The sequence below is a fragment of the Nyctereutes procyonoides genome, unplaced genomic scaffold (genome assembly GCF_905146905.1).
Source record: "Nyctereutes procyonoides isolate TBG_1078 unplaced genomic scaffold, NYPRO_anot_genome, whole genome shotgun sequence".
In the NCBI taxonomy this organism is placed as follows: Eukaryota; Metazoa; Chordata; class Mammalia; order Carnivora; family Canidae; genus Nyctereutes; species Nyctereutes procyonoides.
Window position 1 is genome coordinate 7,879,937 of NW_026575048.1, and position 26,017 is coordinate 7,905,953.

Consider the following 26,017-nt stretch of genomic DNA (forward strand, 5'->3'; position numbering starts at 1 on the left):
TAGATTGACATGTCTAGATTTACACAAACATAAAGCTCATTAAGTCTCCTAGGTAATGTAAGCCTGAGTCTTAACAGTGTTAACATTATTTTAAAAGTTCTCTTTGAACTGCCATAAATAACCTACCCTGAAATCAGTCTTAATAATTCATACAAAATCTTGAACTTTACCTACTTTACAAACTGCAACTAAGTTCTGCAGTTTTGCTTTGAAAATAAAGAATGCTAGTCTTTAAACAAATCAAATAGCAAACTAAAAAATACTTAAGGTTAATAATTTATAGACTCTAATATTAATCTTATCAAAAGTATAGTGATAGGATCAAATATAAAGTTTACTCACATCTATTTAAAAAATTATCTATATTCTTGTTTTTCCTCAAAGCAGGAAAATCCAAATCAAGGACCAAGGAATTTAAGCCATCCTGTTTAACAAAAAAGGAAAAAGAAAGTTGTTACAACTTCCAAATATTCAAAAAAGTCTTTAAATTTTATTATATGTTGTTCTTGCTAATATCAATCCACTTTGATATGAAATTGCCCAGTGGCTCCATATCCAACAGCCCTAACTTGTTCCCTCCTGCCAGAAAATATATGAATGATCCTATTATGTTTTCCTTTGTTATTTTAGCCAATAGAAAAATGTCATTTATGTATGTACATATTTGGTGATTAGGTGAGAGAATCTTAAGCAAGCTTCACACCCAGCACGGAGCCCGAGGCTGCACTCCATCTCACAACCTGAGATCATGACCTGAGCCAAAATCAAGAATCGAATGCTTAACTGACTGAGCCACTCACACACCCCTGGAAAAATGTCATTTTAAAATATGCATCCCATGGGGTGTCTGGCTGAGTATGTGACTCTTCATCTCAGGGATATGGGTTTGAGTTCCCACACTGGGTATAGAAATTACTTAAAAAGAAAATACACATTCAGTATTATTTTTTGCTAGTCAGACATCTTCCTTTCTCTCTTCAAATGTCCAAATTTCGCCAAGCTTTGGACTTTAAGAAACACAGTCTAAAGAAATTAAGAAAATAATCCCATTTACAACTGAATGAAAAAGAATAAAATACCTAGGAATAAATTTAACCAAGGTGAAAGACCTGCATGACCTGCATACTGGAAACTATAGACACTCATGAAAAAAAAAATTGAAGACGCAAATAAATGGAAAGATATTCCCTACTTATGGATTAGAAGTTAATACTGCTAAAATGTCCATACTACCCAAGCAATCTGCAGATTCAAAGCAATACCCATCAAAATTCCAATGGCATACTTCATAGAACTATAACAAATAATAGTAAAATTTGTATAGAACCACAAAAGGTACCAAATAACCAAAACAATCTTGAGAAAGAAAAACAAAGCTGGAGATATCATGCTCCCAGATTTCAAACTATACTACAAAACTATAGTAATCAAAACAGTATGGTATTGGTACAGAAACAGACACACAGAGCAGAAATGAAAGCCCAGAAATAAACTAACACTAACTATATGGACAATTAGTCGCTGAAAAAGATGGAAGAACATATAATGGAGAAAGGACAATCTCTTCAATAAATGGTGTCGAAAAAACTGGGTAGCTACAGGCAAATTAAACTACACAACTATCTTATACCATACACAAAAATTACCTCAAAATGGATTAAAGGGTTGAATGTAAGACCTGACACCATAAAATCCCTAGAAGAAAACATAAGTGGTAAATTTAACATAGATCTTAGTGATATCTTTATGTATCGGACTTCAAAGGCAAGGGAAAGAAAAAATAAACAAATGGGATTACATCAAACCAAAGAGCTTATACACAGAAAAGAAAACCTACAGAATGGGAGAAGATATTCGCAAACCACATATCTAATAAGGAATTAATATCCAAAATATATAAAGAAATCATACAAAAACAAAAAAACCCAAAACTATTTACAAATGAGCAGAGGATCTGAAGAGACATTTCTCAAAAGAAGACATACAGATGGCCAACAGGTACATAAAAAGATGCTCAACATCACTAATAATTAGGAAAATGCAAATCAAAACCACAATGAGACATCACCTAACACCTATTAGAATAGCTATTATCAAAGACAAGAAATATCAAATGTCAAAGAGGATGTAGAGAAAAAGGAACCCTGTCACACTGTTAATGGGACTGTAAATTGGTGCAGCCACTATGGAAAACAATATGGAGATTCCTTAAAAAATTAAGAATAGAACTACAATGTGATACTTCTGAGTAATGATCTCAATAATATGAAAACACCAATTTGAAAAGATATATGCACCCGTAAGCTAATTGCAGCATTATTTACAACAGCCAAGGTTTGGAAACAACCTAAGTGCCCATCAATAGGTGAATAGATAAAGAGGATAGTATATATACAATGAAATACTACTCAGTCATAAAAATGAATGAAATTTTGTCATATGCAATGACATGGATGGACTTTAAGAATATTATGCTAAGTGAAATAAGTCAGAGAAAGACAAATACCCTAGGATTACACTTATTATATGGAATAAAAAAAATGAAGAAATGAACAAAATAGAAAAACAAACTCACAGGCAGACAGCAGACTGGTGGTTACCAGAAGGGAAGGGGATTGGGGGGTAAGTAAAATAGGTAAAGGCGGTCAGCTCTATGGTGATGGATAGTAACTAGACTTGTGGTGATGATCACTTTGGAATGTATACACATGTCAAATTATAAAGCTTGTACAACCTAAAATTTACATCATAAAAAAAAATATACCCAAACTAAGGAAATTTCCATTCACTTAATAAGCATTAATTTTTTCCTAATACATACAAAGAAAAGAAAAAATCCAAAAATAGGTATGACACTAACTTTCCTTGCCCTAAGGGAAAACTTAGTCTCAAAAATAAATTTCCCCAAAAAACATAAAAATGGGATAATACATTGTTCAGATTTCTATTTTTTTAAGTTTTATTTTCCATACTTTCTAAAACAAGCATACAGTAAATTTATGATCAAAATAAGAAAAAGTATATACAAATAACTTGTTGGGGATAAAAAAAAGAAAAACAGTAAGAAACAAAGTCTTTACTCAATGGACATGCTTGTGAAGGTAACAGTATTACTAAACACTACTGCATATACTGTTTCATCCCCAAGTAACTCTGAAGAAAGAGGGCATGAAGAAATATTCTTCATTTTAAAAATAAACTCAGGCTTAGAGAGATTAAGTGACTTTGACTTGTCCAAGGTCATGCTACTAGGAAATGACAGAGCAAATACTACCTAAAACTTAAAGGTCCAATAAACTTAACTCATCTGCCTCGTCTCAACAACGAGACTAACACCAATGGAAGCCTGGAAGAGCTGGAGGATTGCAAAAAATAAAACAGCAAATAAAGAGGCCTTTTCCCTAAAAGGAAAAGTATCCAAGTAGGGGGAAAATCAGAGAGGCAATCTGAGGTTTTTAATTTCCAATTATAAAGAAATTGCACACACTATGTTTACCATTCAGTTATATTTCATATTTTTATTTTTCAAGAATTTTGACATTTTATGAAAATATTCTTTATTAATTAGAAAGGGGAAAGGTGTTAAGTGTAAACTACAAATACTTTTTATCACAATTAAAAGTCTGTAGAGCCTACTGGTATCTTTTTTTTTTTTTTTTCCTACTGGTATCTTTAATGCAGACATAATCTCGATTCTCTCAAAGTGAAAGAAAAAAAACACTAAAAAAATAGTAAATATCCAACTTCCAGTTAAGTTGAAATTTTTAAATTCACACTTTGAGATCCCACACACATCCAAATTCCCCTCTCCAGAACAGCTGAACTTATTTTTCAAGGATTCCAGCATTTTAGCATAGTAGGCTATTTTTAAGTATCAAATTATTGCTATATCTTTTTTATATGATTTTGCTACTTTAATTAAAATATAAAATCTGATTCACTTATATTGTTAGATATATCCATAATTAATGACTTTAAATCAAAGAAAGGTACATTTATTTGGAAAGCCTTCTTCTGTACCTCCATTAACCTCCACAAGAAGAAAAAAATTTCAATTGACAAGGCAAAAGCATCTATTACAAGAATAAATACCTTCTTCTAGTTCAGAGACTTTTCAAACAAATGGAATATGAACACTTCATACAGATACAATAAAAGTTAACTACATTAACATCTCCATCTACATACAATGAAGAAAAAAAATTCTTTGGAAAAAAAGGACTACAGCTTCATATCAGTAAAAGGATTGAATCCTTGCTGAACCCACATCCTCCCCACAAGTTATCACAAAATGTGGGATTATGTGAAGATTAAATAGTCAAGAAGAAAATCTCAAAAGTCAGAGAGATTTTTCAGCAGTCCCAACAGTTAGAGCAAGTATTCAACCCATTAAAAATTCCATTTTGGTTTTTTTAAGCCATTTTTTTTCATTTTTTAAAGATCAAATACTATCTCATTTGTGCATTTAGTTTTACTTTTATACACTATTTTTAAATGATACTATATACTTTAATCTGCTAATAATTTATATTTGAAGAAAATGTAGGAAGTAATATATACTTATAAATTTACATTTATACTTGAGGTTTTTATATTTATAAATTTTCACATCTGAAATGTATTCTATTTAATATCACTTATTAAGAAACAAATTATAAATTTTTTTTAAGCTACCAATATTTTAAGTACATGAAAAACACTTAGATCCAATGGCTAGGTTAGCTCAGGGCTTAATTGAAAGCCTATGTCTATGACCTTCCCTGTAATGTAGTTTTATATAAACTTTAGGTAGTAAGATTTTTTTTCTTCACATCTGTGATTTCAACTCTGACTCTCTTCTTAGAAAGTGATACTAAGCGGAGATAAAGATATTTTAAAAAGAACTCAAAACTACCAAAACTCCAAACCAATGAAAAAAATTAACACTATTTGTCCCTTTCATCACTTCCAAATGCACAAAAAAAAATAGGATAACATTTAAAAGTTTTGTTTTGGTTTTTTTTTTGAGAGTGAGAGAGAGAGAACACGAGCTGGGGGAGGGACAAAGGGGGAGGGAGAGAGACTCCTAAGCCTGCTCCATGCCCAGCAAAAAAAGCTCAATGCAGCCCTTGATCTCATGACCCTGAGATAATGACCTGAGCTAAAATCAAAAGTCAGACGCTTAACCGAGTTACCCAGGCACCCCTAAAAAGAACATTTAGAAGTGCTAAAACAAAACACCACCACCACAAAATATTCAAGGACCAGAGAGAAAAATGCCAAATAATGAACAGAAGCCAAAGGCACAAAGATCTAGATAGAGGATTTCAGGGCAGGAAGCAGTAAAACCAATGACTGAGAATTAAAAGGGCCTAAATGTAGTGTAGTAAAGGGCCAAAATCAGACTGATTACTGGGAATACAGTAGCTGAAATGAAAATCCCAGCCCCTAAGAGAGACACTGGAAAACGTCTTACTGCCCAAGTTTTTTACAAAACTACGTAACTAGGTAGATCAGATACAGCTTTCAATCAAGTCTTAAGCTAAGATTTCAGAGCTTGTCCAGTTACTAAATCACCCACATCTCTAATATCACTGGTTAAGAAATATGAATCAGCTCCAGTACTGGACTGTGGTTGTCTATATGTGTATATATGAAAAAATTAGCATCGGAAGAAGGCAGAGAGAACACTGCATTATACTACAGTCTTCCTGAATAAACAGGTACAAGTCAACACTCAATCTCCCCCATTATAATTATCACGGTGGAAAATATATATATAATGGCCTATTTTCCTAACTTTTCCTGAATGCAGAGCCTTTAAAATTTTAATTGTCAAGAAAGAATGAAGTACTGGACTTGATTTCATTTTCACTATAAACTGCTTCTAAACATCTGTTTTAAAATATCCAAATAAAATCCATTCCTCTTCTCCACATCCCAAAAAAAAAAAAAAAAAAAAAAAAAAAACAATCTGGAAAGACTTCAGCAACCTGGAATGTCTGAAGTGATAACCAAAATGATGGAGACCCTATTCTAGGAATTTCAATTGTTAAATGCCGCACAAAATATCATATAGCTGAAAACTGTATGCAATTATGAGCTGTCAGCATATGGATATTATTTGAAGCTATAAAAGTAAAGTAAGATCTCTAAAGGAGTGAATACAGACAAATAAAAAGGACCAAGGGACTGAGCCCTGGGACACACCAATATTAAGAGATTGAGAAGAGGGGGCTAAGGAGGAATCGGTAAAGAAAGAAGAAAATCAAGACCTCTATTATCTTGGAAGCCAGGTAGAGTATAGCAAGAGCAAGAGAGTGATCCATAGTCAATGGGATTGGTAAGTATAGCTATTCAAGGCTGAGAATTCAGTAATGTAGATATCATCAGTACTTTCATCAGAGCTATTTAAATTATAATTTCTTAATTTACAATCTTCTTAGTACTTCTGGACTTGTATTTAAAAAACGAAGCAGGGGGATCCCTGCCTGGGTGGCTCAACAGTTTAGCACCTGCCTTCGGCCCAGGGCGTGATCCTGGAGTCCTGGAATTGAGTCCTGTATCGGGCTCCCTGCATGGAGCTTGCTTCTCCCTCTGCCTCTCTCTGTGTCTCTCATGAATAAATAAATAAAATCTTTAAAATAATTAATTAATTAATAAAAAATGAAGCAAAACCTTTCTTTAAGATGTTATTTTGGGTTCACACTCAAAGACTTTAAATAACACCTAGCATTCAACTTGGCCATAAATTATGTAATAGGTCAATACAGTATTTGTTATTAATAATAGGAACTCTTCTTGACTCCTTTATGGCATTAACTGTACATACCATTTTACACAAAGTTGACATTTTAATCCTCACAACAATATATAAGCTAGGTTCTATAGTTATACCCGTATCAGTAAGTATAGAAACTATAGTTATAAGGTAGGTTAAAAAAAAATGCCCAAGTCAACAGTTTATGAGTGGCATTACTAGAATTTTATGACACATTTATACTTTCAACATTACTGAACTTTTTAAATTTCTATTTATTTGAGATAGAGCAAGAGAGAGCATGTACAGGGGTAGAGGAGGATGGGGGAAGGAGGGGGGCAGGGAGGGAGGGGGAGAGAGAGAGAGAGAGAGAGAGAGAGAGAGAGAGAGAGAAGGAGAGAGAGAAAGAGAAAAGCAGGCTCCTCACTGAGCAGGGACCCTGGGATCATGCCCTGAGCCAAAGGCAGACTCTCAAATGACTGAGCCATCCAGGTGCCCCTAAATATTACTGAACTTAAAGTTAATAAAGTTATTCCTCTAAAAGAATACAACATCCAGTTTTTAAAGTTAGGACAACAAAAGAATAGGAAACATATTTCTGTGTATCTGCTGTACAGATAAGTAACCAGGAAATGTTACTTAAATGAATTTTTAATACATTTCCTCTTTCTGTTACCACAACTTCCAAATACAAATAGGAAACTAAAAATAGCAGGATCAGGGGTGCCTGGGTCCAACTCTTGATCTCAGCTCACGTCTTGGTTGCTGGCTTGTGAGTTTGGGCCCCACACTAGGTTCTGCACGAGTGGAGCCTACTCAACTTTAAAAAAAAATAGTATGACCAAACAAATCCAACTTAGGAAATAAAATAAAAATTTTTAAGCCACCCTAAATGCACACAGAGAAACTTCTGAATCCTAAGTATACTCCATATTATTTTTGTAGTACGCCATCTATTTCACAACAATCTAAGTCATATTAACTGATCTGCTATCATTTACCAATATCGGATGAATAAAATCCTTAATGCTTATTTTACAAAATAGCTTTGTAAGTACATTAGTCTCAGATCAGTAGGACAAATTAAAATAGCTTTGTAAGTACATTAGTCTCAGATCAGTAAGACAAATTAAATGAACTATATGTATCATGTCACCTAACAAAAACTATTATTTAAAGGATAAAAAGGAAAACAAATAAAAGAGTACTGGATAAGTGTCTCACACGTATTTTGTATCATATAAATCAACTTCACCATATAATGCTGAATAGCTAACTTAATGAAGCATAGTAACAGTTTTCCTGTTTGCTTATATAAATCCTCAGCTTTCTATAGTTGTAGTAAAATGAGTTCTTAAAGCTCCCTACTGCCTTAAAACAATTTAGATGGTACAGTAATTAATAGGTTTGTAACATAGTACCATTCATATTTAGAACACTTAAAACAGGGTAATTAAATCAAAAACTTGCTTAGAACCTGAACTCTGAGTTGTAGGTTAACGTGAACCTCCTTGATCCTAAGCCTTTCTAAAGTCTCTGTACTTGGACAGGCTCCTGACCTCTAGCACCCTTTTGGCCTCACGTATCAATGTGGTTTAGCACAGTACTCTTCCAGGTCCTGCCTTTATCTAATATTTTGTCTGTTATATTTTGTTCATAATTTTTTGCATTTTACTAAGTACTGTGATAAAATATCATTTATCTTCAGTATGGTTAGGGTTTTGTCACTGCCTTAAGTTTTGGGCCTATAGCATGTGCCTCCCAGGCATCAGCCTGACCCCATCCTGGTGCTAAGAGACTGGAATCTCTGGGACACTCATGAACTACAGCATGTTTTAATTATAAAAGAATGTGCAAAGCATCACACAATTGACTTGATCAAAGGTTCAGAAAAATAATTGGTCAAAAAATTAAGTGTAGAGTTAATAATAGTACTAATGGTGGAAGTGCCCATGTTGACAATAATAAAGCAGCTTCTGTATACAGAGCTGTATACAGACACTGTGTCAAACACTTTCTATAACATCACCTCATGTAACTCACTGAATTTTCCAAGTAGACTGTAGAAGTTAAGCATTAACATCATTTTTTTTTAATTGAAGAAATTAAGCTTGGAGAACTTAATTTCTCAGAATTGCAGTTAAAAGTAGCAGGGTTGGGATTGGACTTAATGGTGCTTCACGTAAATATTAGTATTTGCAGTATTTTAACTATGTTCTAAATTTTTTCTCCTAAAAATATTAAGTCAATGAGAAGATACAAATCAAAGTACTAGTCATACTGTAATCCATTGTTCAGAAACACTCGAAGTTCACATCAAACTTTATTTGTATAACTATACTTCGGTTTAAAAATCAACAATTGTATTTTTTCTTCTAGAAACAAGGTTTTCCTCCTCAAGGAATATGTAATATTTTACTATTCCCTGCATAATACAGAAAATCAGTAACTTATCTCCCCATTATAAAATTATCAGAATAGTTAATACATCATCTGACTGAATCCTTTTCCTAATTTAACAGTGGTATTCAGCTGAAAAACTACCAGCAGATAGAGTCGCTATTCTAATACTGACTGTAAACAGATCAGACCTAAAAAATATTTTGCATATCTGTAACTCACAAAATTAAGTATCATATATAGATTTTTAAACTCAACCCTCCTGCCCCCAAAAAACCCTGTTCATTCAAGGTAACAAATATACAAAGAAAATATTAATACTGTTAGCAATAATAATAATAATAGTAAAGAAGTATGTTGGAGATAACTGCCAACAACACAAAGCAACATTTATTAGATCTTTGTGGATTAATATCTAGAGAGAATGTCAAGCTACTCTAACAATAGTGCCATTTCAACATTTTTCAAATTTTGAAGTTAAAATATAAACAAAGTTTTGTTTACTAGTACTTTGTTTACTAGAAGGTAAAACAACTTGGTCACATTTTCACTCAGAGACAAAGAACAGTCCTCCAAACCTCTGTTCCTTGTCAACTGCTTAATTAATTAAACCAACAGAATCATTTCTTTCATTTTATACATAGAAGTTTGCCCATATGATTTCCACCCACCAAGAACCTAAATATAGAAGATCATTTCCACAAGTTATGAAGTTAACATTTCAGCTTCATCTCCAAACAGACTCTATCCATAAAACCAATCAATCACTCAACAAATATTAGTTATTATTTCCATTATTTTCAATAGCATATAAATACTTTGCATTTAGGGATTACATAATTCAAGACTTGTAGAGTTAAAAAGTGTTTTATATTTGACTTTAACATCTAAATCTATCAGCACATCTTTGCTTCTAACAGATGGAAACAAAAACAGTTCCATTACTAATTTAATGGCATAAAGAAAGCTCTTTTACTTCTTTAAATTTCATTTTCAACATCTGTATAATACAACATCTAAATCACAGGACTAGTCTGACAACTAATCAAGTATTGTTTATGAAGCCAAATAAAGGTTAAGTCTGAAAAGTACTAGTTACTATACCTATTTTTGTTATGAATGCATTTCTATTGTAATCAATTGGACAAACGTTTTATTCCCAAGTAGCTTTTAATCTTCCTTCAACTTTATACAGCTTGAAATTTTATTTCAGCCAATTAAAATCTGGGAGTGTTAGGAGTAACATTATTTATCATAGTGAGAAATTCAAAGCAACCTAAAAATCTGGAAAAGAAAAACTAAGATTTTAGTAAGGCTTGGTAGAGCTATATTAAGCAGTCATTAAAAATGCCAATTATAGACTACATAAGAAGTTAAACAAGATATTAACATTAAAAGAAAAGCACAAAGTATAAAATTGAATGTATAATTCTATTCAAGGGACTATGCGTATGAAAAATTTTGAATGAAAATGCAACAAAATGAATATAGAAAATGTGATACCATGATGGAGTTACATAATTTTATTTTTTCTTACTCTAAATTTTAACATTTTCTGTAGTACATTTTGTAACATAATAAAATATAGTAAAATCTAAATGTTCATTAGTTCAAGATATAAGGTACTACAGAACACACAATAAATTCAGACGTCAAAAAATTATTATCTATAGCTCTCCATATTTCTACTGAAAACATCCTATTTTAAATTCCAACTTTTCACTGTTCTCTGCCTCCTACATATCATATGTTCTTTTTCTCCCTGAAAGCTATCTGGAATTCAAATAAACGTTGTTTCTGCCCAAAACTTGAACTGGGATTTTTATAGCGATTAACAGATTAATTTGGCAAGAACTGACTTCTCATCCCAAAAGCAAGGCAGATCTCTCCATCAAATTAAATTCTCTATTTCCTCCACTGAAGTATTATTTGTATATATTGCATACATTTCTTGCTAAATCTATTGCTAAGCATTTTACATTTTTGTGGCTATTATCACATTTAATTATGTTGGCATTGAAACACACTGAGCTCCATTGAGACAAAACTGTAATTAAAGTTCCTAACAAAAACCATATTGGATATATCCCATTTCTCACTAATTAATGATGTTCAAATATAAATTAGGTAATTAAAAAGCAAATGTGATTTCCTTAAAACACTGTTTAAAGGAAGAGTAGTATAAATGTCATGAAAAACATGAATGAGGGGTATGGGGCTGACAAACTATACTCAGAACTCCCCTCATCCTGACTCAGGTGATTATATCACGAGATAAAAATGAGTAAGAAACTCCCCCTCAAGTTTGCAAAATTTCAACCACGGTTTTCTATTATAGAGACCTATCCTCCACTTTTCAATACTTATTTGTGCTAGAAGTGCTGGGACAGGAGGGGTAATGAGGAGTCATATAACGTTATACTCTTTATCACATCTTCCCGGTGGGAAAAAAAAAATACATTTCTTATAACTCTTAAAACCACCTCAGCAATTGAAGACAAGAAGTAGACAGCTGAACTGTCAGTTGAAAATTAAATTAAATTAAAGAAATTTCTAATACAAAACTATCCTTGCCTCTTATTAGATTTTGATATGTCACTATAGTTATTAGTATTTTTTAAAACTATAAACATTTAAATCTTTCATTTCATATCCCAAAAAAAGCAACTGCTGGAAATATTCCTGTATCAGGTCATTATACTGAGAGACATACACTATCCTCAGTTTTCTAGTCAATTGCTAATCAAATATAAATAATAAAATTGTAAAGGCACAACCAAGTACCAAGCTCTTATGAAAATCAGAGGGCAAAAATATATATACCCATAAATCACATTAGGAAATCAACCTATACTGAGTACCTACTTTGTGCCAAGGAAAGTCACTTTCTCATTTAATTCCCATAAAAAAAACAAACTGAAAAAGGAACACAGATACTGGAAAAATGTTTTTATTTTTAAGAGAGAGAGAACACGCGCAAGAGACAGCAAGCGTGCACAAGCAGGGGGAATGGCAGGCAGAGGAACAGAAAGACGCAGACTCCCCACTGAGCAGAGTCTGATCATGACCTGAGCCGAAGACATATGCTTAACCCACTGAGCAACCCAGGTGCCCTAGAAAAATATTTTTTGACAGCCATTTAGGTATATAAGAGACTCAGCAGTTCTAACCAAAAGCAGCTATTTCTGCTACCCATACAACTACTACTAGAAAACAGTGAAAGAAAACTTCAGCAAAAAAAAAATATTGGTGGTTGTTTGTTTTTAAAGTATACACTTCAAAAAAAAATAAAAAAAATAAAGTATACACTTCTAACTATATATGTAACTTTGCACTCAGTGTCCCAACTACTCTTACTGAAAAACTACAATATTCTTCTCAATAAAAACTACAGAAGCAAGGCATTATTTCATCCTCACCTAGGAAGCAACATTTCTTCTACACATTTGAGATTTTTTAGTAATTAGAAAAAAAATTAACAATTAGAAAAAATAATTAGAAATTACTATTAGAAAAACATTTTAAACCTTTTAAATTAAGTATCAATCCTATCTCTCTTTTGTCCATTTACTTGCCCCTATAAATAAAAGAAGATGAGCAAGTCTTCCTAAGGGAATCTAATACACTATTTTTTGGTCTGTTTTACCTTTTGGTAATACATACATTATTATTTGGCAGAGAAAAGGTCTCACTGCTAAAACACTAAAAACAAATATAGACAAATCTAGAGTTTCTAAAAGCTAATTATCAACCATCATTTCACACATCATTCCTCTGCAATAGTGCTCAATTTCTGGCAATAACAGCACCTCAAGTGGGAATAAGAATTTCTTGTCATTCAAATTTAGATATGCATTTGTAACTCTGGCTTAAAAAAAATTACCTGAAAACACTGAACCTAAATCATCTTAACTAGAAATCCTATTCAAAGGGAAAAAGTAATGAAACACACACATACCTGGACTTTATTCTAAGAATCAACTTCTATGGTCGATAATTCTATCTACTTCTACCCTAGGACCCAGTAATATATTTCCAAGTATCCACCAGATATCCAACAAACCTCAGTAATCTCCCATGTTGGGTGTGTGTTTGTACTCAACAGGAGTATATAAGATGATCCACAGAAGTACAGGAAGAAAATATAATTTTGCCCAGTTAGCCTTAAAATTTTCATCCCACCCTTGTTAGCTTTCACTGAAGTGTGACATATACTACAGTTTGCATGCATCTTATCATGAGTAGATATTACCTACTAAATTTTTTTTAATTCTCTAGTAGAATAATTATCAAGGAGATTTAAAACATTCCATTTTTAGAAAGAAGAAAGAAAAGAAAAGAAAAGAAAGAAACATTCCATTTTGAGGTGTAAGACATATGCCGAAGTTACCAAACTGTAAAATTTAAATATGTATAATTTATTATATTACACCTCAATTAAAGCTATTTGAAAAATGAATGTAATATATATATTCACAGATTTAAGATAATACTAAAATGCAAATAGTTCAAACAAAAAGAAAATGGCAATTAATCAAATTATAAAAGGCTCAAACAATAGCAAGTTAATATCACCCTCCTAAAATTAAAAATGCCAAAGCTATTATGAATTGCATTCATAATCATTAATAATGTATAATACTATAATTATTACATTATAATCTTAATTTCTATAACAATTATGTCATGCAACTAGGATAGAAAGGAATGATTAGAATATTAAGTAAAATACATTATTTTTTCCAGCTTGTTAATATACTTTTTAAAGATTTATTTTTTAGAAAGAGTGCAAGCAAGTGGGGGGAGCTGCAATAGGAGAGAAAATCCTGAAACAGACTCTGCTTGTATGGAGTCCTCATCACAGGACCCTAAGATCATTACCTGAGCTGAAATCAAGAACAGGCTGTTTAACTGACTAAGCCACCCAGGTGCCCCGTTCGTTAATATTTTCACATGATGGACAAGCTTTCTCAAATTAAAAAGAAAGCCTTCAAAATATAAGACACTAAGAAAAAAGCTAAAAATCTTCCTGAAATGCCTTCCTAAAATATAAATAGTAGCTTCAAAGATCCCTACACTGTTCATGACATTAAGCTATCTGGGGAGGTTACAAGTACAGATGAAAAAGCTGAGAAGACATTCCCCCCCCCCTTTTTTTTTAAAGAAAGCTGAAGAAGGGTATGAAAGTAAAGGCCTTCATGGGTCTAAATCTCCAAGAAAACAGTACAAGCCTCAAGATTTAAGGCTGCAGAGATTGGAATGTCTGTGATGCTGAATACAAATGCCAAGATTTAACTGTGTTGATATTTTTATTTGAGTTGTTACTGCTTTCGTTAGTATTCTGGTTGCAAGTTGTGTAGGTTCTGAGTCTGATCCTACCCTATTTTTTCTCTTAAACCTTGTTAGTTATGGTACATGATTTTTCCAGAACACAAAGCTTTTCAGGAATTCGTATTTCATTTCTGTGACTAACAAAGCCAAAGCCACCACAATTAGAAAAATATTCAAAACCTAAACAACAGGAATATGAAAACAAATTTCTATAATTCTTTGCATAATGTTTCATGCCTGAGTGCTATCCAGCATGTTACCAGTTTTCATTAAACTCAATGATAAATGTTTGGAAGGCTCTTTTGTGTTTCAGTGTTTTTGTTTTGTTAGTTTCTTTAACATAAAAAAAAGATGATAGATAGATTTTAAACAGTCAGAGGCCACTGGGAAACACCGGTTTTTCTAAGGTTTTTCTTTAATGGCTAAAATCATGAAAAACAGTATGGCAAAAAACTAAAGTTCATTTTCTTGACAGCCAGTATCTTCGGAAGGCACACAGAAAAAAATAACTGAAAAGCTGAAGAAATGAGTAACAAATTATACAATGAGAGGTTTACTACACAATTGGAATAAAGTACATACTTTTTCTAAACTGATCAATTTAAAAATGGTTGGATACTGTTACAATGAAGAAATAACTGATGAAAATATATTCTCAATGGTAAATTACTTCTTTAATGAAAGTAATATTAAAAAGAAAACACTTTTGTAACAGCAACCTGTAAAATTTATAAAAATAAGATTGTTAAAGTATAGAATTTTTCAATTATTTGTAGTGAGATGAAGAACGACCATATAAAATTTTTTTTTAATTTTTTTTTTTTTTTTTATGATAGTCACACACACACAGAGAGAGAGAGAGGCAGAGACACAGGCAGAGGGAGAAGCAGGCTCCACGCACCGGGAGCCCGACGTGGGATTCGATCCGGGGTCTCCAGAATCACGCCCCGGGCCAAAGGCAGGCGCCAAACCACTGCGCCACCCAGGGATCCCACGACCATATAAAATTTCATACAAAGTTTCATTCATACAAAAGTTTGCTGGCTATTTTGTCACAATGAACTTTAAAAAGTTACTGAACTTATAGATGAATTATTGTTTTTCTTCTATTAAGAAAACCCCAAATATGTGGCCTTGTTCATGATAACAGGTGCCTATTAAAAGTATGCTGGCAGATATTGCTGGGGAAAAAATTTATAGATTTTGTCTAAGTAAAAGTGGAATTTTAACAATAAGAAAAGAAAAATGTTCGTTTTGGAAGATATTTTTGCCATGGAGAAAGTATTTTGACTAGGGAGACATCCAGACATGTTTCCATCCATATGTGAATTTTACAGATAATAACATGCTTTTGCCTATTAAAATTGTTTAACTTTCACATTGTGTTTTAAAACTTGCAAACCTAATTTTCTGACCCAGTTAAAAATAAAGATGTTCAGCAGGTTTTAACCACGTTTGTTGGGATCCCTGGGTGGCACAGCGGTTTGGCGCCTGCCTTTGGCCCAGGGCGCGATCCTGGAGACCCGGGATCGAGTCCCACGGCGGGCTCCCAGTGCATGGAGCCTGCTTCTCCCTCTGCCTATGTCTCTGCCTCTCTCTCTCTCTCTCTCTGTGTGACTATCATAAATTAAAAAAAAAAAAAGTTTATAAAAAAAAAAAAAAACACGTTTGTTATAACATAGGTTTAAATACTGGCCTCACTAGGGAAAACAGAAATTTACTAACTGAACCTTAACAACTACATAAAAAAGTCATAGGACTGGTAGGCCGAACTGGAAAATGAATAGTATGATTTAGTAACTACAGCCACTGATATATCCACTTGTATCCATACATCTTCATGAAATTTAAAAAAAAATTATTATAGTCCTTAAAACCCAATAGCAAAATAATTGAACTTCCAACCTGATCTTTAAATCACTGAAACAGTTAAGCCAAATTAAGCATTTTTGTGTAAGAAGTTTTTATACCATTATAAGATGAATACCTCAAAAAATGTTATTTATAGATTTTTATATGTATTTTGGAATGTATGTAATATTTTAATATAATGATACAAATTATAAAGACACATCTATTTGATGATATATCTTTTACTGATGAAACAAGATTAAAAGTTTGGAGATCACAAACTCTTTAAATGTAAGAATTTTTTATTACCTTCCTTAAGGGTAAAAACTTGTTGTTTACATTCCAAGTATACAATATATTCCCTAAAACTGTTGTGTAAATGAGTATTTAACCAACATCTTGGTATCAACACGTCCAAAACCTAATTAGTCATTCTCTCATTCATACCTACTCTGTATCTGGCAAGTAAGCGCCATCCTAGGAAAGTCAGGTTTCCTTTGACCCTTACACCCTGTAATTCCTTCTGTACTGTGAACTACTCTGGTCTCACAGTTGTTCCCTTCTCCACTTCTTTTCCTATGTTTGCTCAGATTCTTATTTCTTACCTACTAACTAGTTTCCCTGCCTTTAATGACCCTCTACTCTAGTTCATCTCCATTCTACTCCTGAATAGTCAATCTTATAATTTAAATTGTACGTCTCATGCCCTCCTTATCTGCTCCAGCCACACTGCCTTTCTTAAGGTTTTAAAACCATAACAGAGGCCCTCACAAGAAGTAAGTGGGAACAGGGCAGGAAGGTAGCTCTGAAGCAGCCAGGGCCTTCACAAGAAAGAACATCTGAGCAGCAACCAAGTTTTATGGGGTGGGGAGCTGGCAACATATGGAGGAACTGAGCAAATTATGATCTATATAACAGGAACAAGTTTTTACTACTTGGAGAAGAGATACAAATAGGAGAAAAAAAGAAAGCTTGAATGAACTAATGGTATTGGGATGGCATTAGAGTTATCAGGGTAAATACATAATTTTCAATAAAGATATACAAATACAGATGTAGATGTAAGTGTACACACACACACCTATGCTTTCTTCATCTGTCCACTGAAAGAGTCTGAGTACATAGATACTCCAACAGCAATGAGAACATGGTTTTGAAATACTACTCTCCTCTAAAAAAAAATTAAGGCTCCTCAGAGAAATGGCTGATTCCAGGAATACAGAAAGAAAATTACAAAATGAGCCTGTAGCATCTTGTGGCAAAAGTAGGGAGGTGTACAGTGATAAAATGACATAGAATTATACATATGCATCATATCAATACCAATAGCCTAATCTTGATAGTGTACTATAGTTATATAAACCATAAACATTAAGGGAAATTTGGGTAAGGATACAAAGGACCATTCTGTGTTATTTTTGTAACTTCCTGTGAATTTGTTTTATTTGAATAAAAGTTTTTTGAAAAAAAGTAAAGAAGTACACAAAGATTGATGGGAAAACATGAAAAGGATATAACAAGCCAGCCTGAAAGGGCTCCCAGTGGCAAATGTGGGGCAATCTGCGTATTAAAATAAATAATGAGGGCAGCCCCGGTGGCTCAGCAGTTTAGCGCCTGCCTTCGGCCCAGGGCCTGGTCCTGGAGTCTCCGGATCAAGTCCCATGTCGGGCTCCCTGCATGGAGCCTGCTTCTCCCTCTGCCTCTGTCTCTGCCTCTCTCTCCCTGTCTCTCATGAATAAATTTAAAAAAAAAAATCTTAAAAAAAAATAAATAATTACAGTAATAGAGTATAACCCATTGAATAAAAAAAGAATTCCTGATATAAATAAATGTATATGAAGTAATTCTTCTAGTAAAACACCAACTAAAAAATGTATTAGAAATATTAAAAGTTCAATGAGCTATCCATTGAGCAACAGAGCCAAAACTAGAAAAAAATATTAAATCAGAATACCAATATTTGGCAATCTTCATAGTAAAAATTAATTTAGATGAAAAACATCAATGGATACGAAAACTAATGGGTGAAAGTAGGAACAGAAACATGATTTTACATAGTCCCAGAGTATCTCCCTATAAATACTTATTAATTACAAAGGAAGGGGGAAGATATCATCTTTAATCAAGTAATCTAACATTACCACAAAATAGGATTCGTTAAGAATACAATGTCACTTCTATGAAACTGCAGCCAAAAATACAATTCTTGGGTCTAATCATTAGAAACATTACACACCCAAACTGAGGGATATTCTACAGAATGACTGGCTTATAACCTTCAAAACTGCAAACAGTATGAAAACCAAGAAAGACTGGGAAACTGTTCCAAATTGAAGGAGATTAAAGAAACATGAGAGCTGGATGCAACGCATGATCCTGGATTAGATCCTTTTGGTCTAAAGAATATTATTTGGGCAATTAAAAAAACTTGAGGGACACGTGGGTGGCTCAGGGACACCTGGGTAGCTCAGCGGTTGAGCATCTGCCTTCAGCTCAGGACGTGATCCTGGGGTCCTGGGAGAATCCCCTCGAGCTCCGTGCAGGGAGCCTGCTTCTCCCTTGGCCTGTGTCTCTGTCTCTCTGTGTCTCTCACAAATAAAATAAAATCTTAAAAAAGAAAAAAAAAACTTGAATGAGGGCTCTCAGTAAAGTATATAAAGGTTTGAAAACTTTTCCTTAAGTTGGGGGGACACCTGGGTGGCTCAGTGATTGGGCATCTGCCTCCCATTCAGGGCGTGATCCTCGAGTTCTGGGATTGAGTCCCGCATGGGGCTCCTCAAAGGGAGTCTGCTTCTCCCTCTACCTATGTCTCTGTCTCTCTCTCTGTATCTCTCATGAATAAGTAATTAAAATCTTAAAAAAAAAACCACAACTTTTTCTTAAGTTGGAAACTGTTTCCAAATAATAAGTTTTTTTTTTAATGTCACACCAAGCCATTTTCCTGACTCAAGGTCTTTGGATTTGCGCTATCCAAAAATGATCGAACCATGTATCTGCATGGCTAATTCTCCTACTTCCACCAGGTCTTAAGTCTTCAGAGAAACCTTAGTATCCGTACTGTCAACACTCTATATATATTCATACCATTCGCCTTGTTTCAATTTTTTTCTCCTTGCCATAAATTACTATCTTAGGCAATTGTTTATTATTATCTGGCTCCCCATTAAATGTAAAGTGATAGCAGGGAATTTTTGTTTTGTTCACTGCAAGGCCTAATCCAGGACCTGACAAAGTGGTAGTTACTAAATTCACATACTTATTAGACTAAATGTACACAAAGTCCTTGGAACACAAAGAACTTAAGACACAACTACAAAATAAGTTCACTTTATCAATCACATCAAGGAACACTGAAGCAGGTAAAAAGACCTCTACTATTCATTTGATAGCTCTGATGTATCATTTCAACAAATATGTCCGTAGCAGAAATGAATGAGCTAATGTCCTTGCTCTAAGGAGCTTATTAGTGAGCAAACCTATTTCCATCAGAAAGCAAACTGCACTACTGCAGCCAACTAAGGCAAGAGTTATTTACCAAGAGCATGTGGAAAATTCAATATAAACACTCTAAATGCTGACAGACAAGGATTAACCATATCAGACTTGACTGAAAACTGTAGATAAATACACAGAAAAGCAAGTTTTCTCTAGGAGGAAAAAAAAGACATTCAAATAAAACCAGTGGTGCAAACCAAGGAACATAATATAACATGTCTCTGATTTTATTACTATTTTTCCTTGAAAAACTATCAAGACTATAAGTAAATTAACCACAATGATCTCAATTAGTTTACAGTACTATAAAAATTATCAAATGGTTTATATTTTTTAAAAAGGCATAATCCAAAAATCTGCAAAATAATATTATAGCTCCTATACATGAAGTGATCAAATCACTAACATCTCATTTCATAAATGTTTTTCTTCTATGCCACCAAATAATACAGAAAGCTTTCCTTTCTTGAATACCAATCACCAAACAGACATTTTCTTAAAGAAATTCCTAAATGACAAGCATATCTGAATTTAACCCAATACTTCAAAAATGGAAACACAAAAAAACTATGTACATGTGTATATACACATACATGTCTTAACAGGCATGGCTTGATAATCATTAATTGAGTTATGCACATGATCCTCATCTATCTCACAACCAAACTGGTTCTTTGATGGTCAGTGAAATCCAAATTTATAAAACAAAATCTCATTTCCAACAGAAATAGTATTACAAAAAAACAAAAAAGAAAACAACAACAAAAGAAATAGTATTACAAATTAGGGTTCTATATCTGGAAACCTATTTTGTATATCTGCCCCGCTCCACACCACAAAAAAAAAAAAAAAAAAAATCACAAAAATGTAGTTTAACATTCCTAAATACAAAACCAACCATTTAATAGAAAAGCTATGTCAAAACTTTTTCTTTGATTTTATGAATGGGCTGAACTAATGCAAAATAAAAGACTAAGATGGCCTAAAGATACCTTCTTTTCCGGGCAAATCTCCCTGTAATAAGTGTTGGTATGTTTTATTTCTCCTTCTCACTTAGTTAATGCTAGTTATCTGATTCCAAAATTTAGTGAATGCTTTTTTTTACAGGAAGTAGCTTGACTATAATAGTGTTACCTGGTATTATTGCAACCCTCAGGAAATCTTAAATATGAGTTTGGCTGTTACTATAAAGTTTTAACTTATAATTTTTTGAAAAAGGTTAAAAGTGGGAATTGGGGATTAAAAGTCAAGCAGTTAAAAAGAAAAAAAAACAAGCAGTTTTGAGAGATTCCTGTACTTACTGCGCTTGCTTAATCATATGGTTCAAACTTTATGAAAGATACTGCCAACGTCATTGTAGTGTATGCAATACCAACTGAATTCTGAGGGCAATAAGTCACCAACTCAGAAAAATTCCAAATTTAGAAGACAAATAACCAGATCATATAAAGGTCATCATATTGAGAACATAATCATCACAAAATATTCCAAAGTATTCCATTTTGTAATTATTCTTGAGACTACAAAACAGTATTTCCCATCCTGGCATGTGTAACATTACAACTTAACTATAAATCCATGCTCTATGGCCATAATTTATAAAAATATAAGATCTATTGAAGGAAGAATCATAGGTTGCATATAACAGACACCTAGTGATTGCGACTCCAATTTATAAATATTTTGAGTTACACTAATTTTCTAGAATCTTGATCCCTACAAATTATACACACTAATTCTCATCTACTCTCATTCTTTTGATAAACACAGCAAAGAAGACTCCACCTCTGTAAGAGACCTATCTGCTGGAAGAGTCCAAATCTATTCAGAACAATGAGCCCATTCTGTCCCATATCTCAGCCTGTATCCTAGATTTTACCAATAATAAATAAAACATTCTAACATATTCCTCCACATTCAGAATGACAATAATTATTATATATCAGACACCTAAAACACTTTAAAAAGAAACATATATAGATAACATAACAGGGAGATAACTACCTCCATCAATGACAGATGAATTTGTTGCAAGCCAATCCTACTACTGAGACTAAAATGGGATGGGGAGTGGGAACAAGGATATGAGCTTAAAGTTGACTACCATGCTGCAGCTCTGAAGTTGAAAAACTGAAGAAAGCTTATCTGTAAGAACTCTTAGGAGATTGGGAAGACAGAAATTAGAGTTTTGGACTCACAAAGAAGAAAAAGTCCAGGCTTTTAACTCAGTGCGCTAAAGTGCTACACTCCAGGAAAAAAGAAATAAAGAAAACACAGAAATAGACCAACCCTCAAAAGACTGAAAATCTGCCTCAAATCTCTTCAATTATTAAAGAGATTAAGGTGATCTGTCTCAACTCTAACAGAAAATATAAATCCTCTCTGAAGAAAGATAACATTACCTAGGGCAGCCCTGGTGGCGCAGCGGTTTGGCGCCGCCTGCAGCCTGGGGTGTGATCCTGGAGACCCGGGATCGAGTCCCACATCGGGCTCCCTGCATGGAGCCTGCTTCTCCCTCTGCCTGTGTCTCTGCCTCTCTCTCTGTGTGTCTATGAATAAATAAATAAAATCTTAAAAAATAAAATAAAACCTTTAAAAAAAAGATAACATTACCTAAGCATTTTTTCATATACAATGTCCAGTAGTCAATGAAACATTAGCAGTCATACAAGATAAAACCAAAATATAAAACCAAGAGAAATTTTCTAAAAGATTTTATTTATTTTGAGAGAACGCCCACAAGCAAGGGGAGAGAGAGAGGGACAAGCAGACTCTGTGCAGAACATGGAGCCCAACTGGAGGCTCAATCCCAGGACCCTGAGATCACAAACTGAGCTGAAATCAAGAGTCACAAGTTTAACCCACTGAACCACCTGGTGTCTTACCAAAAGAAATTTATTAAAAATCAGACCCACAGGAAATCCAGAAATTTAATGCAAGCTTCAAAATCATTGCTATTAACATGTTCGAGATAAAATGGGAGAATTTTGGCAGAGAACCTGAAGTTTTATCAATCAAATGAAAACTCTAAAACTTAAAATGAGTGAAAATTAAGAATCCAACAGAATGGGGTGAAGGAAAATGGGACTCTTTCGGCTATGGAATAAGTCACATGGATGAAAAGTACAGCATGGGGAATATAATATAGCTAATGGTACAATGAGAGCCTTGTATGATCACAGATGGTAGCTACACTTATGGTGAGCATAGTATACCATGTAAAGTTGTCAAATCACTATGCTGTACACCTGTAACTAATGTAGCACAGTACACATCAACTATGATTTTAAAAAAAAGAATTCTGTAGACAGATTAGATACAACTGTACCCTTTAGTGAACTAAATTCTTTAAAACATTTTTCTATTGATATTTAAGGTTATATAGTAAATTTATATAAGCTCTTTAGGAATATTAATGCATTTTCTACCTTTTTTGGGCATATGGTTTTTCTGTTTCTTATCTTTTAACTTTCTCTTTTAGTTTTGTTCACTTTCAGCAAATAAAAACTATGATTTTTTTTTCTTTATGGATGCTTTTGTATCGATTATGTTTAGATCAAATGGGCACATGTGTAGCTTCATTTTGTTTATGGTTTTTTGTCTTTTTTTAATATAACAACTCTTCTTCTTTTTATTTTTTTATTTTATTTTTAAGATTTTATTTATTCATAGAGACACGGAGAGAGAGAGAGAGAGAGAGAGAGAGAGAGAGAGAGAGAGAGAGAGAGAGAGAGGCGCAGAGACACAGGCAGAGGGAGCAGCAGGCACCATGCAGAGAGCCTGACGTGGGACTCGATCCAGGGTCTCCAGGATCACGACCCTGGCTGCAGGCAGCGCTAAACTGCTGCGCCACCAGGACTGCCCTATTTTTTATTTTTAAAGTAAGCTTACACCCAACAGGGAGCTTGAACAACACTGAGATGAAGAGTTGCATATTCTATTGACTGAACCAGCCAGGCACCCCATTGTTTATAGTTTTTAATTTTGCCTTAATCCCCTTTAAACTGTTTGGAGTTTATTTTAGTGCATGTTATAAAGCAAGAAAATAACCTCACTTTTTCCCTCAAGTACTTAACCGGCTTTTTAAAGGAAGTTTTTCATTATTTTTTTTTGAAGTTTTTCATTATAATCATAAATTTGTATCCTGTTCTTATTGTAAAAATATGCAATACCAATTAAAACGTAGGAAATAACAAAAATAAATTCTAACTTTTTCCTACTACCTGCATAAATATATAAATATTTATCTGCAAGAATATCCTTTGATATCTTGATGTAAATAATTAAAATGACTCAAAAGTCCTTGATTACAGGCCATGTATAATTTAAAATACATCCAATGGAATATTGTCGAGCTATTAAGAAGAATAAAATAGGTTTAAATGTATTAATATGGAAATATGAAAAGGGTATATTGTTGAATGACTAAAACAAATTATGATACTAAAAATGGACTGGAAAAACTATTCAGTCAATAATTTGCACTTCAGAATAACAATGATGTTCTCATGGTCCAGTGTAGCAATTAAAAACATTACCACAGATGCCTTTGGATTTGCTGCTCTCTTTGTACTAATTTTGACTATGTGTTTTGGCTACATAGTTCTATAAAAGAATTGATTCAGACTTTGCATATATTGGCTTCTTATTTACTATCATTCATTGAAACACAGTACCATTAAGCACATTTAAAATGAGTGGTTAAGGACTACATTTGGTGACACCAATATAATGTTCAACATAACACATGCTCTATTTCATGCATAAAATAAGGTCTCATATCCTAAACATTTTATATGTCATCAAATCCAGTACGTTTAGATAACAAAATATTAACGATATATGTCATTAATTTTGCTTTTCATAGTTCCTTTTATTATAACATTGTTGAAACCAACTTATAAAGTTAGGAAACTACATCATAATTAAATTTGGCCAGTATCCCAGCACCCATGATTCACTGTTTTGTGTTTGCCACTAAAGATGTTCTTCAAATAGCTAAACCATATTGTGGCATGTGATAAAGCCAGGCAAATATGCTTAAATATGAATTCCTTGAAAAATTATTCATCTCCTTAAATGGCACAGCCAAAAACTTTCTTCCATGAAAAGAGTTGCAAAATAAGGAAAAAACCCATAATCACAAATGAGACTAGTCCCTAACAGCAAAGAATGTGTCCAAAAAACTGAATTATTCTTTTACTAAAATTTCATGCATATTTTCATCTACAGGCAAAATCTATGAAAATGGACAAGCCACTTATCTAAATTCAACTTGTCAGGGGTACCTGGCTGGCTCAGTCAGAAGAGCAAGTGACTCTTGATCCTGGAGTCAGTAGTTTCAGCCCCACACTAGGTGTAGAGATTACTTAAATAAAAGACAATCTTAAAAAATAATAACGCCTAAATAAATATAATTCATCAAACGTAAATAAATATGTGCCAAGCACAGTGTTATAAATTGGAAATATAACTAAAATAACTTTATTTATATATCCTGTCTCACTGCAAAAAAAGATCTAAGGTAATCAAGTCCCTAAACTCACGTGCCTTCTACTCTAGTAGAAGAAATAAACTTAAACCAAATACATTCTATAGAGGTTAAAAAAATTTTAAGGATTATATTCCAGTTAGAGAAGTTACAGAATGTACCCTTTAATCAGAGCTACAAAGCAGAGAACACTACCACACAAAACACAATGCCCAACAACATTAAGCTAATTATGACTGAAACCACTTCATTTAATACTGTGGTACATTTGTTTAGAACTTTAAGAAAAAATGTTAATATCATAGGAAAATCCTTATGCTATCACATTAAAGACAAAATTGAAAATGATCTGAAAAATTAAACTTAAATTAGCAAAATTACAAAAATAGCAAAAAAAAACCAGAAGCAGTAACTATCTTTGGGGGGTTATAAGTTTTTATATTTTACTCTTTACATTTCCCAATTTTTTTTTTAAGATTTTATTTATTTATTCATGAGAGACGGAGACTGAAACACAGAGGGAGAAGCAGGCTCCATGGAGGGAGCCCGATGTGGGACTCAATCCCGGGGCCCCAGGACCACGCCCTGGGTTGAAGGCAGGTGCTAAACCGCTGAGACACCCAGGGATGCCCCATTTCCCAATTTTCTACAGTAACCACATATTACTCCTATAATCAGAAATGTAATAAACATCTACAAAACTATCCGTA

The 26,017-nt window shown here is 33.3% G+C and overlaps 1 protein-coding gene across 4 annotated transcripts in view; it reads right to left on the reverse strand.

Moving 5' to 3' along the window:
* ROCK2 (Rho associated coiled-coil containing protein kinase 2) overlaps positions 1 to 26,017 on the reverse strand; it is a 144,120-nt gene that overhangs the window by 81,153 nt on the left and 36,950 nt on the right. For all 4 annotated transcript variants that reach the window (XR_008664714.1, XM_055327197.1, XM_055327198.1 and 1 more), the window contains exon 2: positions 343 to 424. Coding sequence is in view for 3 of the 4 variants with exons in the window: in XM_055327197.1 (XP_055183172.1) it covers positions 343 to 424 (82 nt within the window). In the remaining variant the exon portion in view is untranslated. The remainder of the gene's footprint in view (positions 1 to 342; positions 425 to 26,017) is intronic.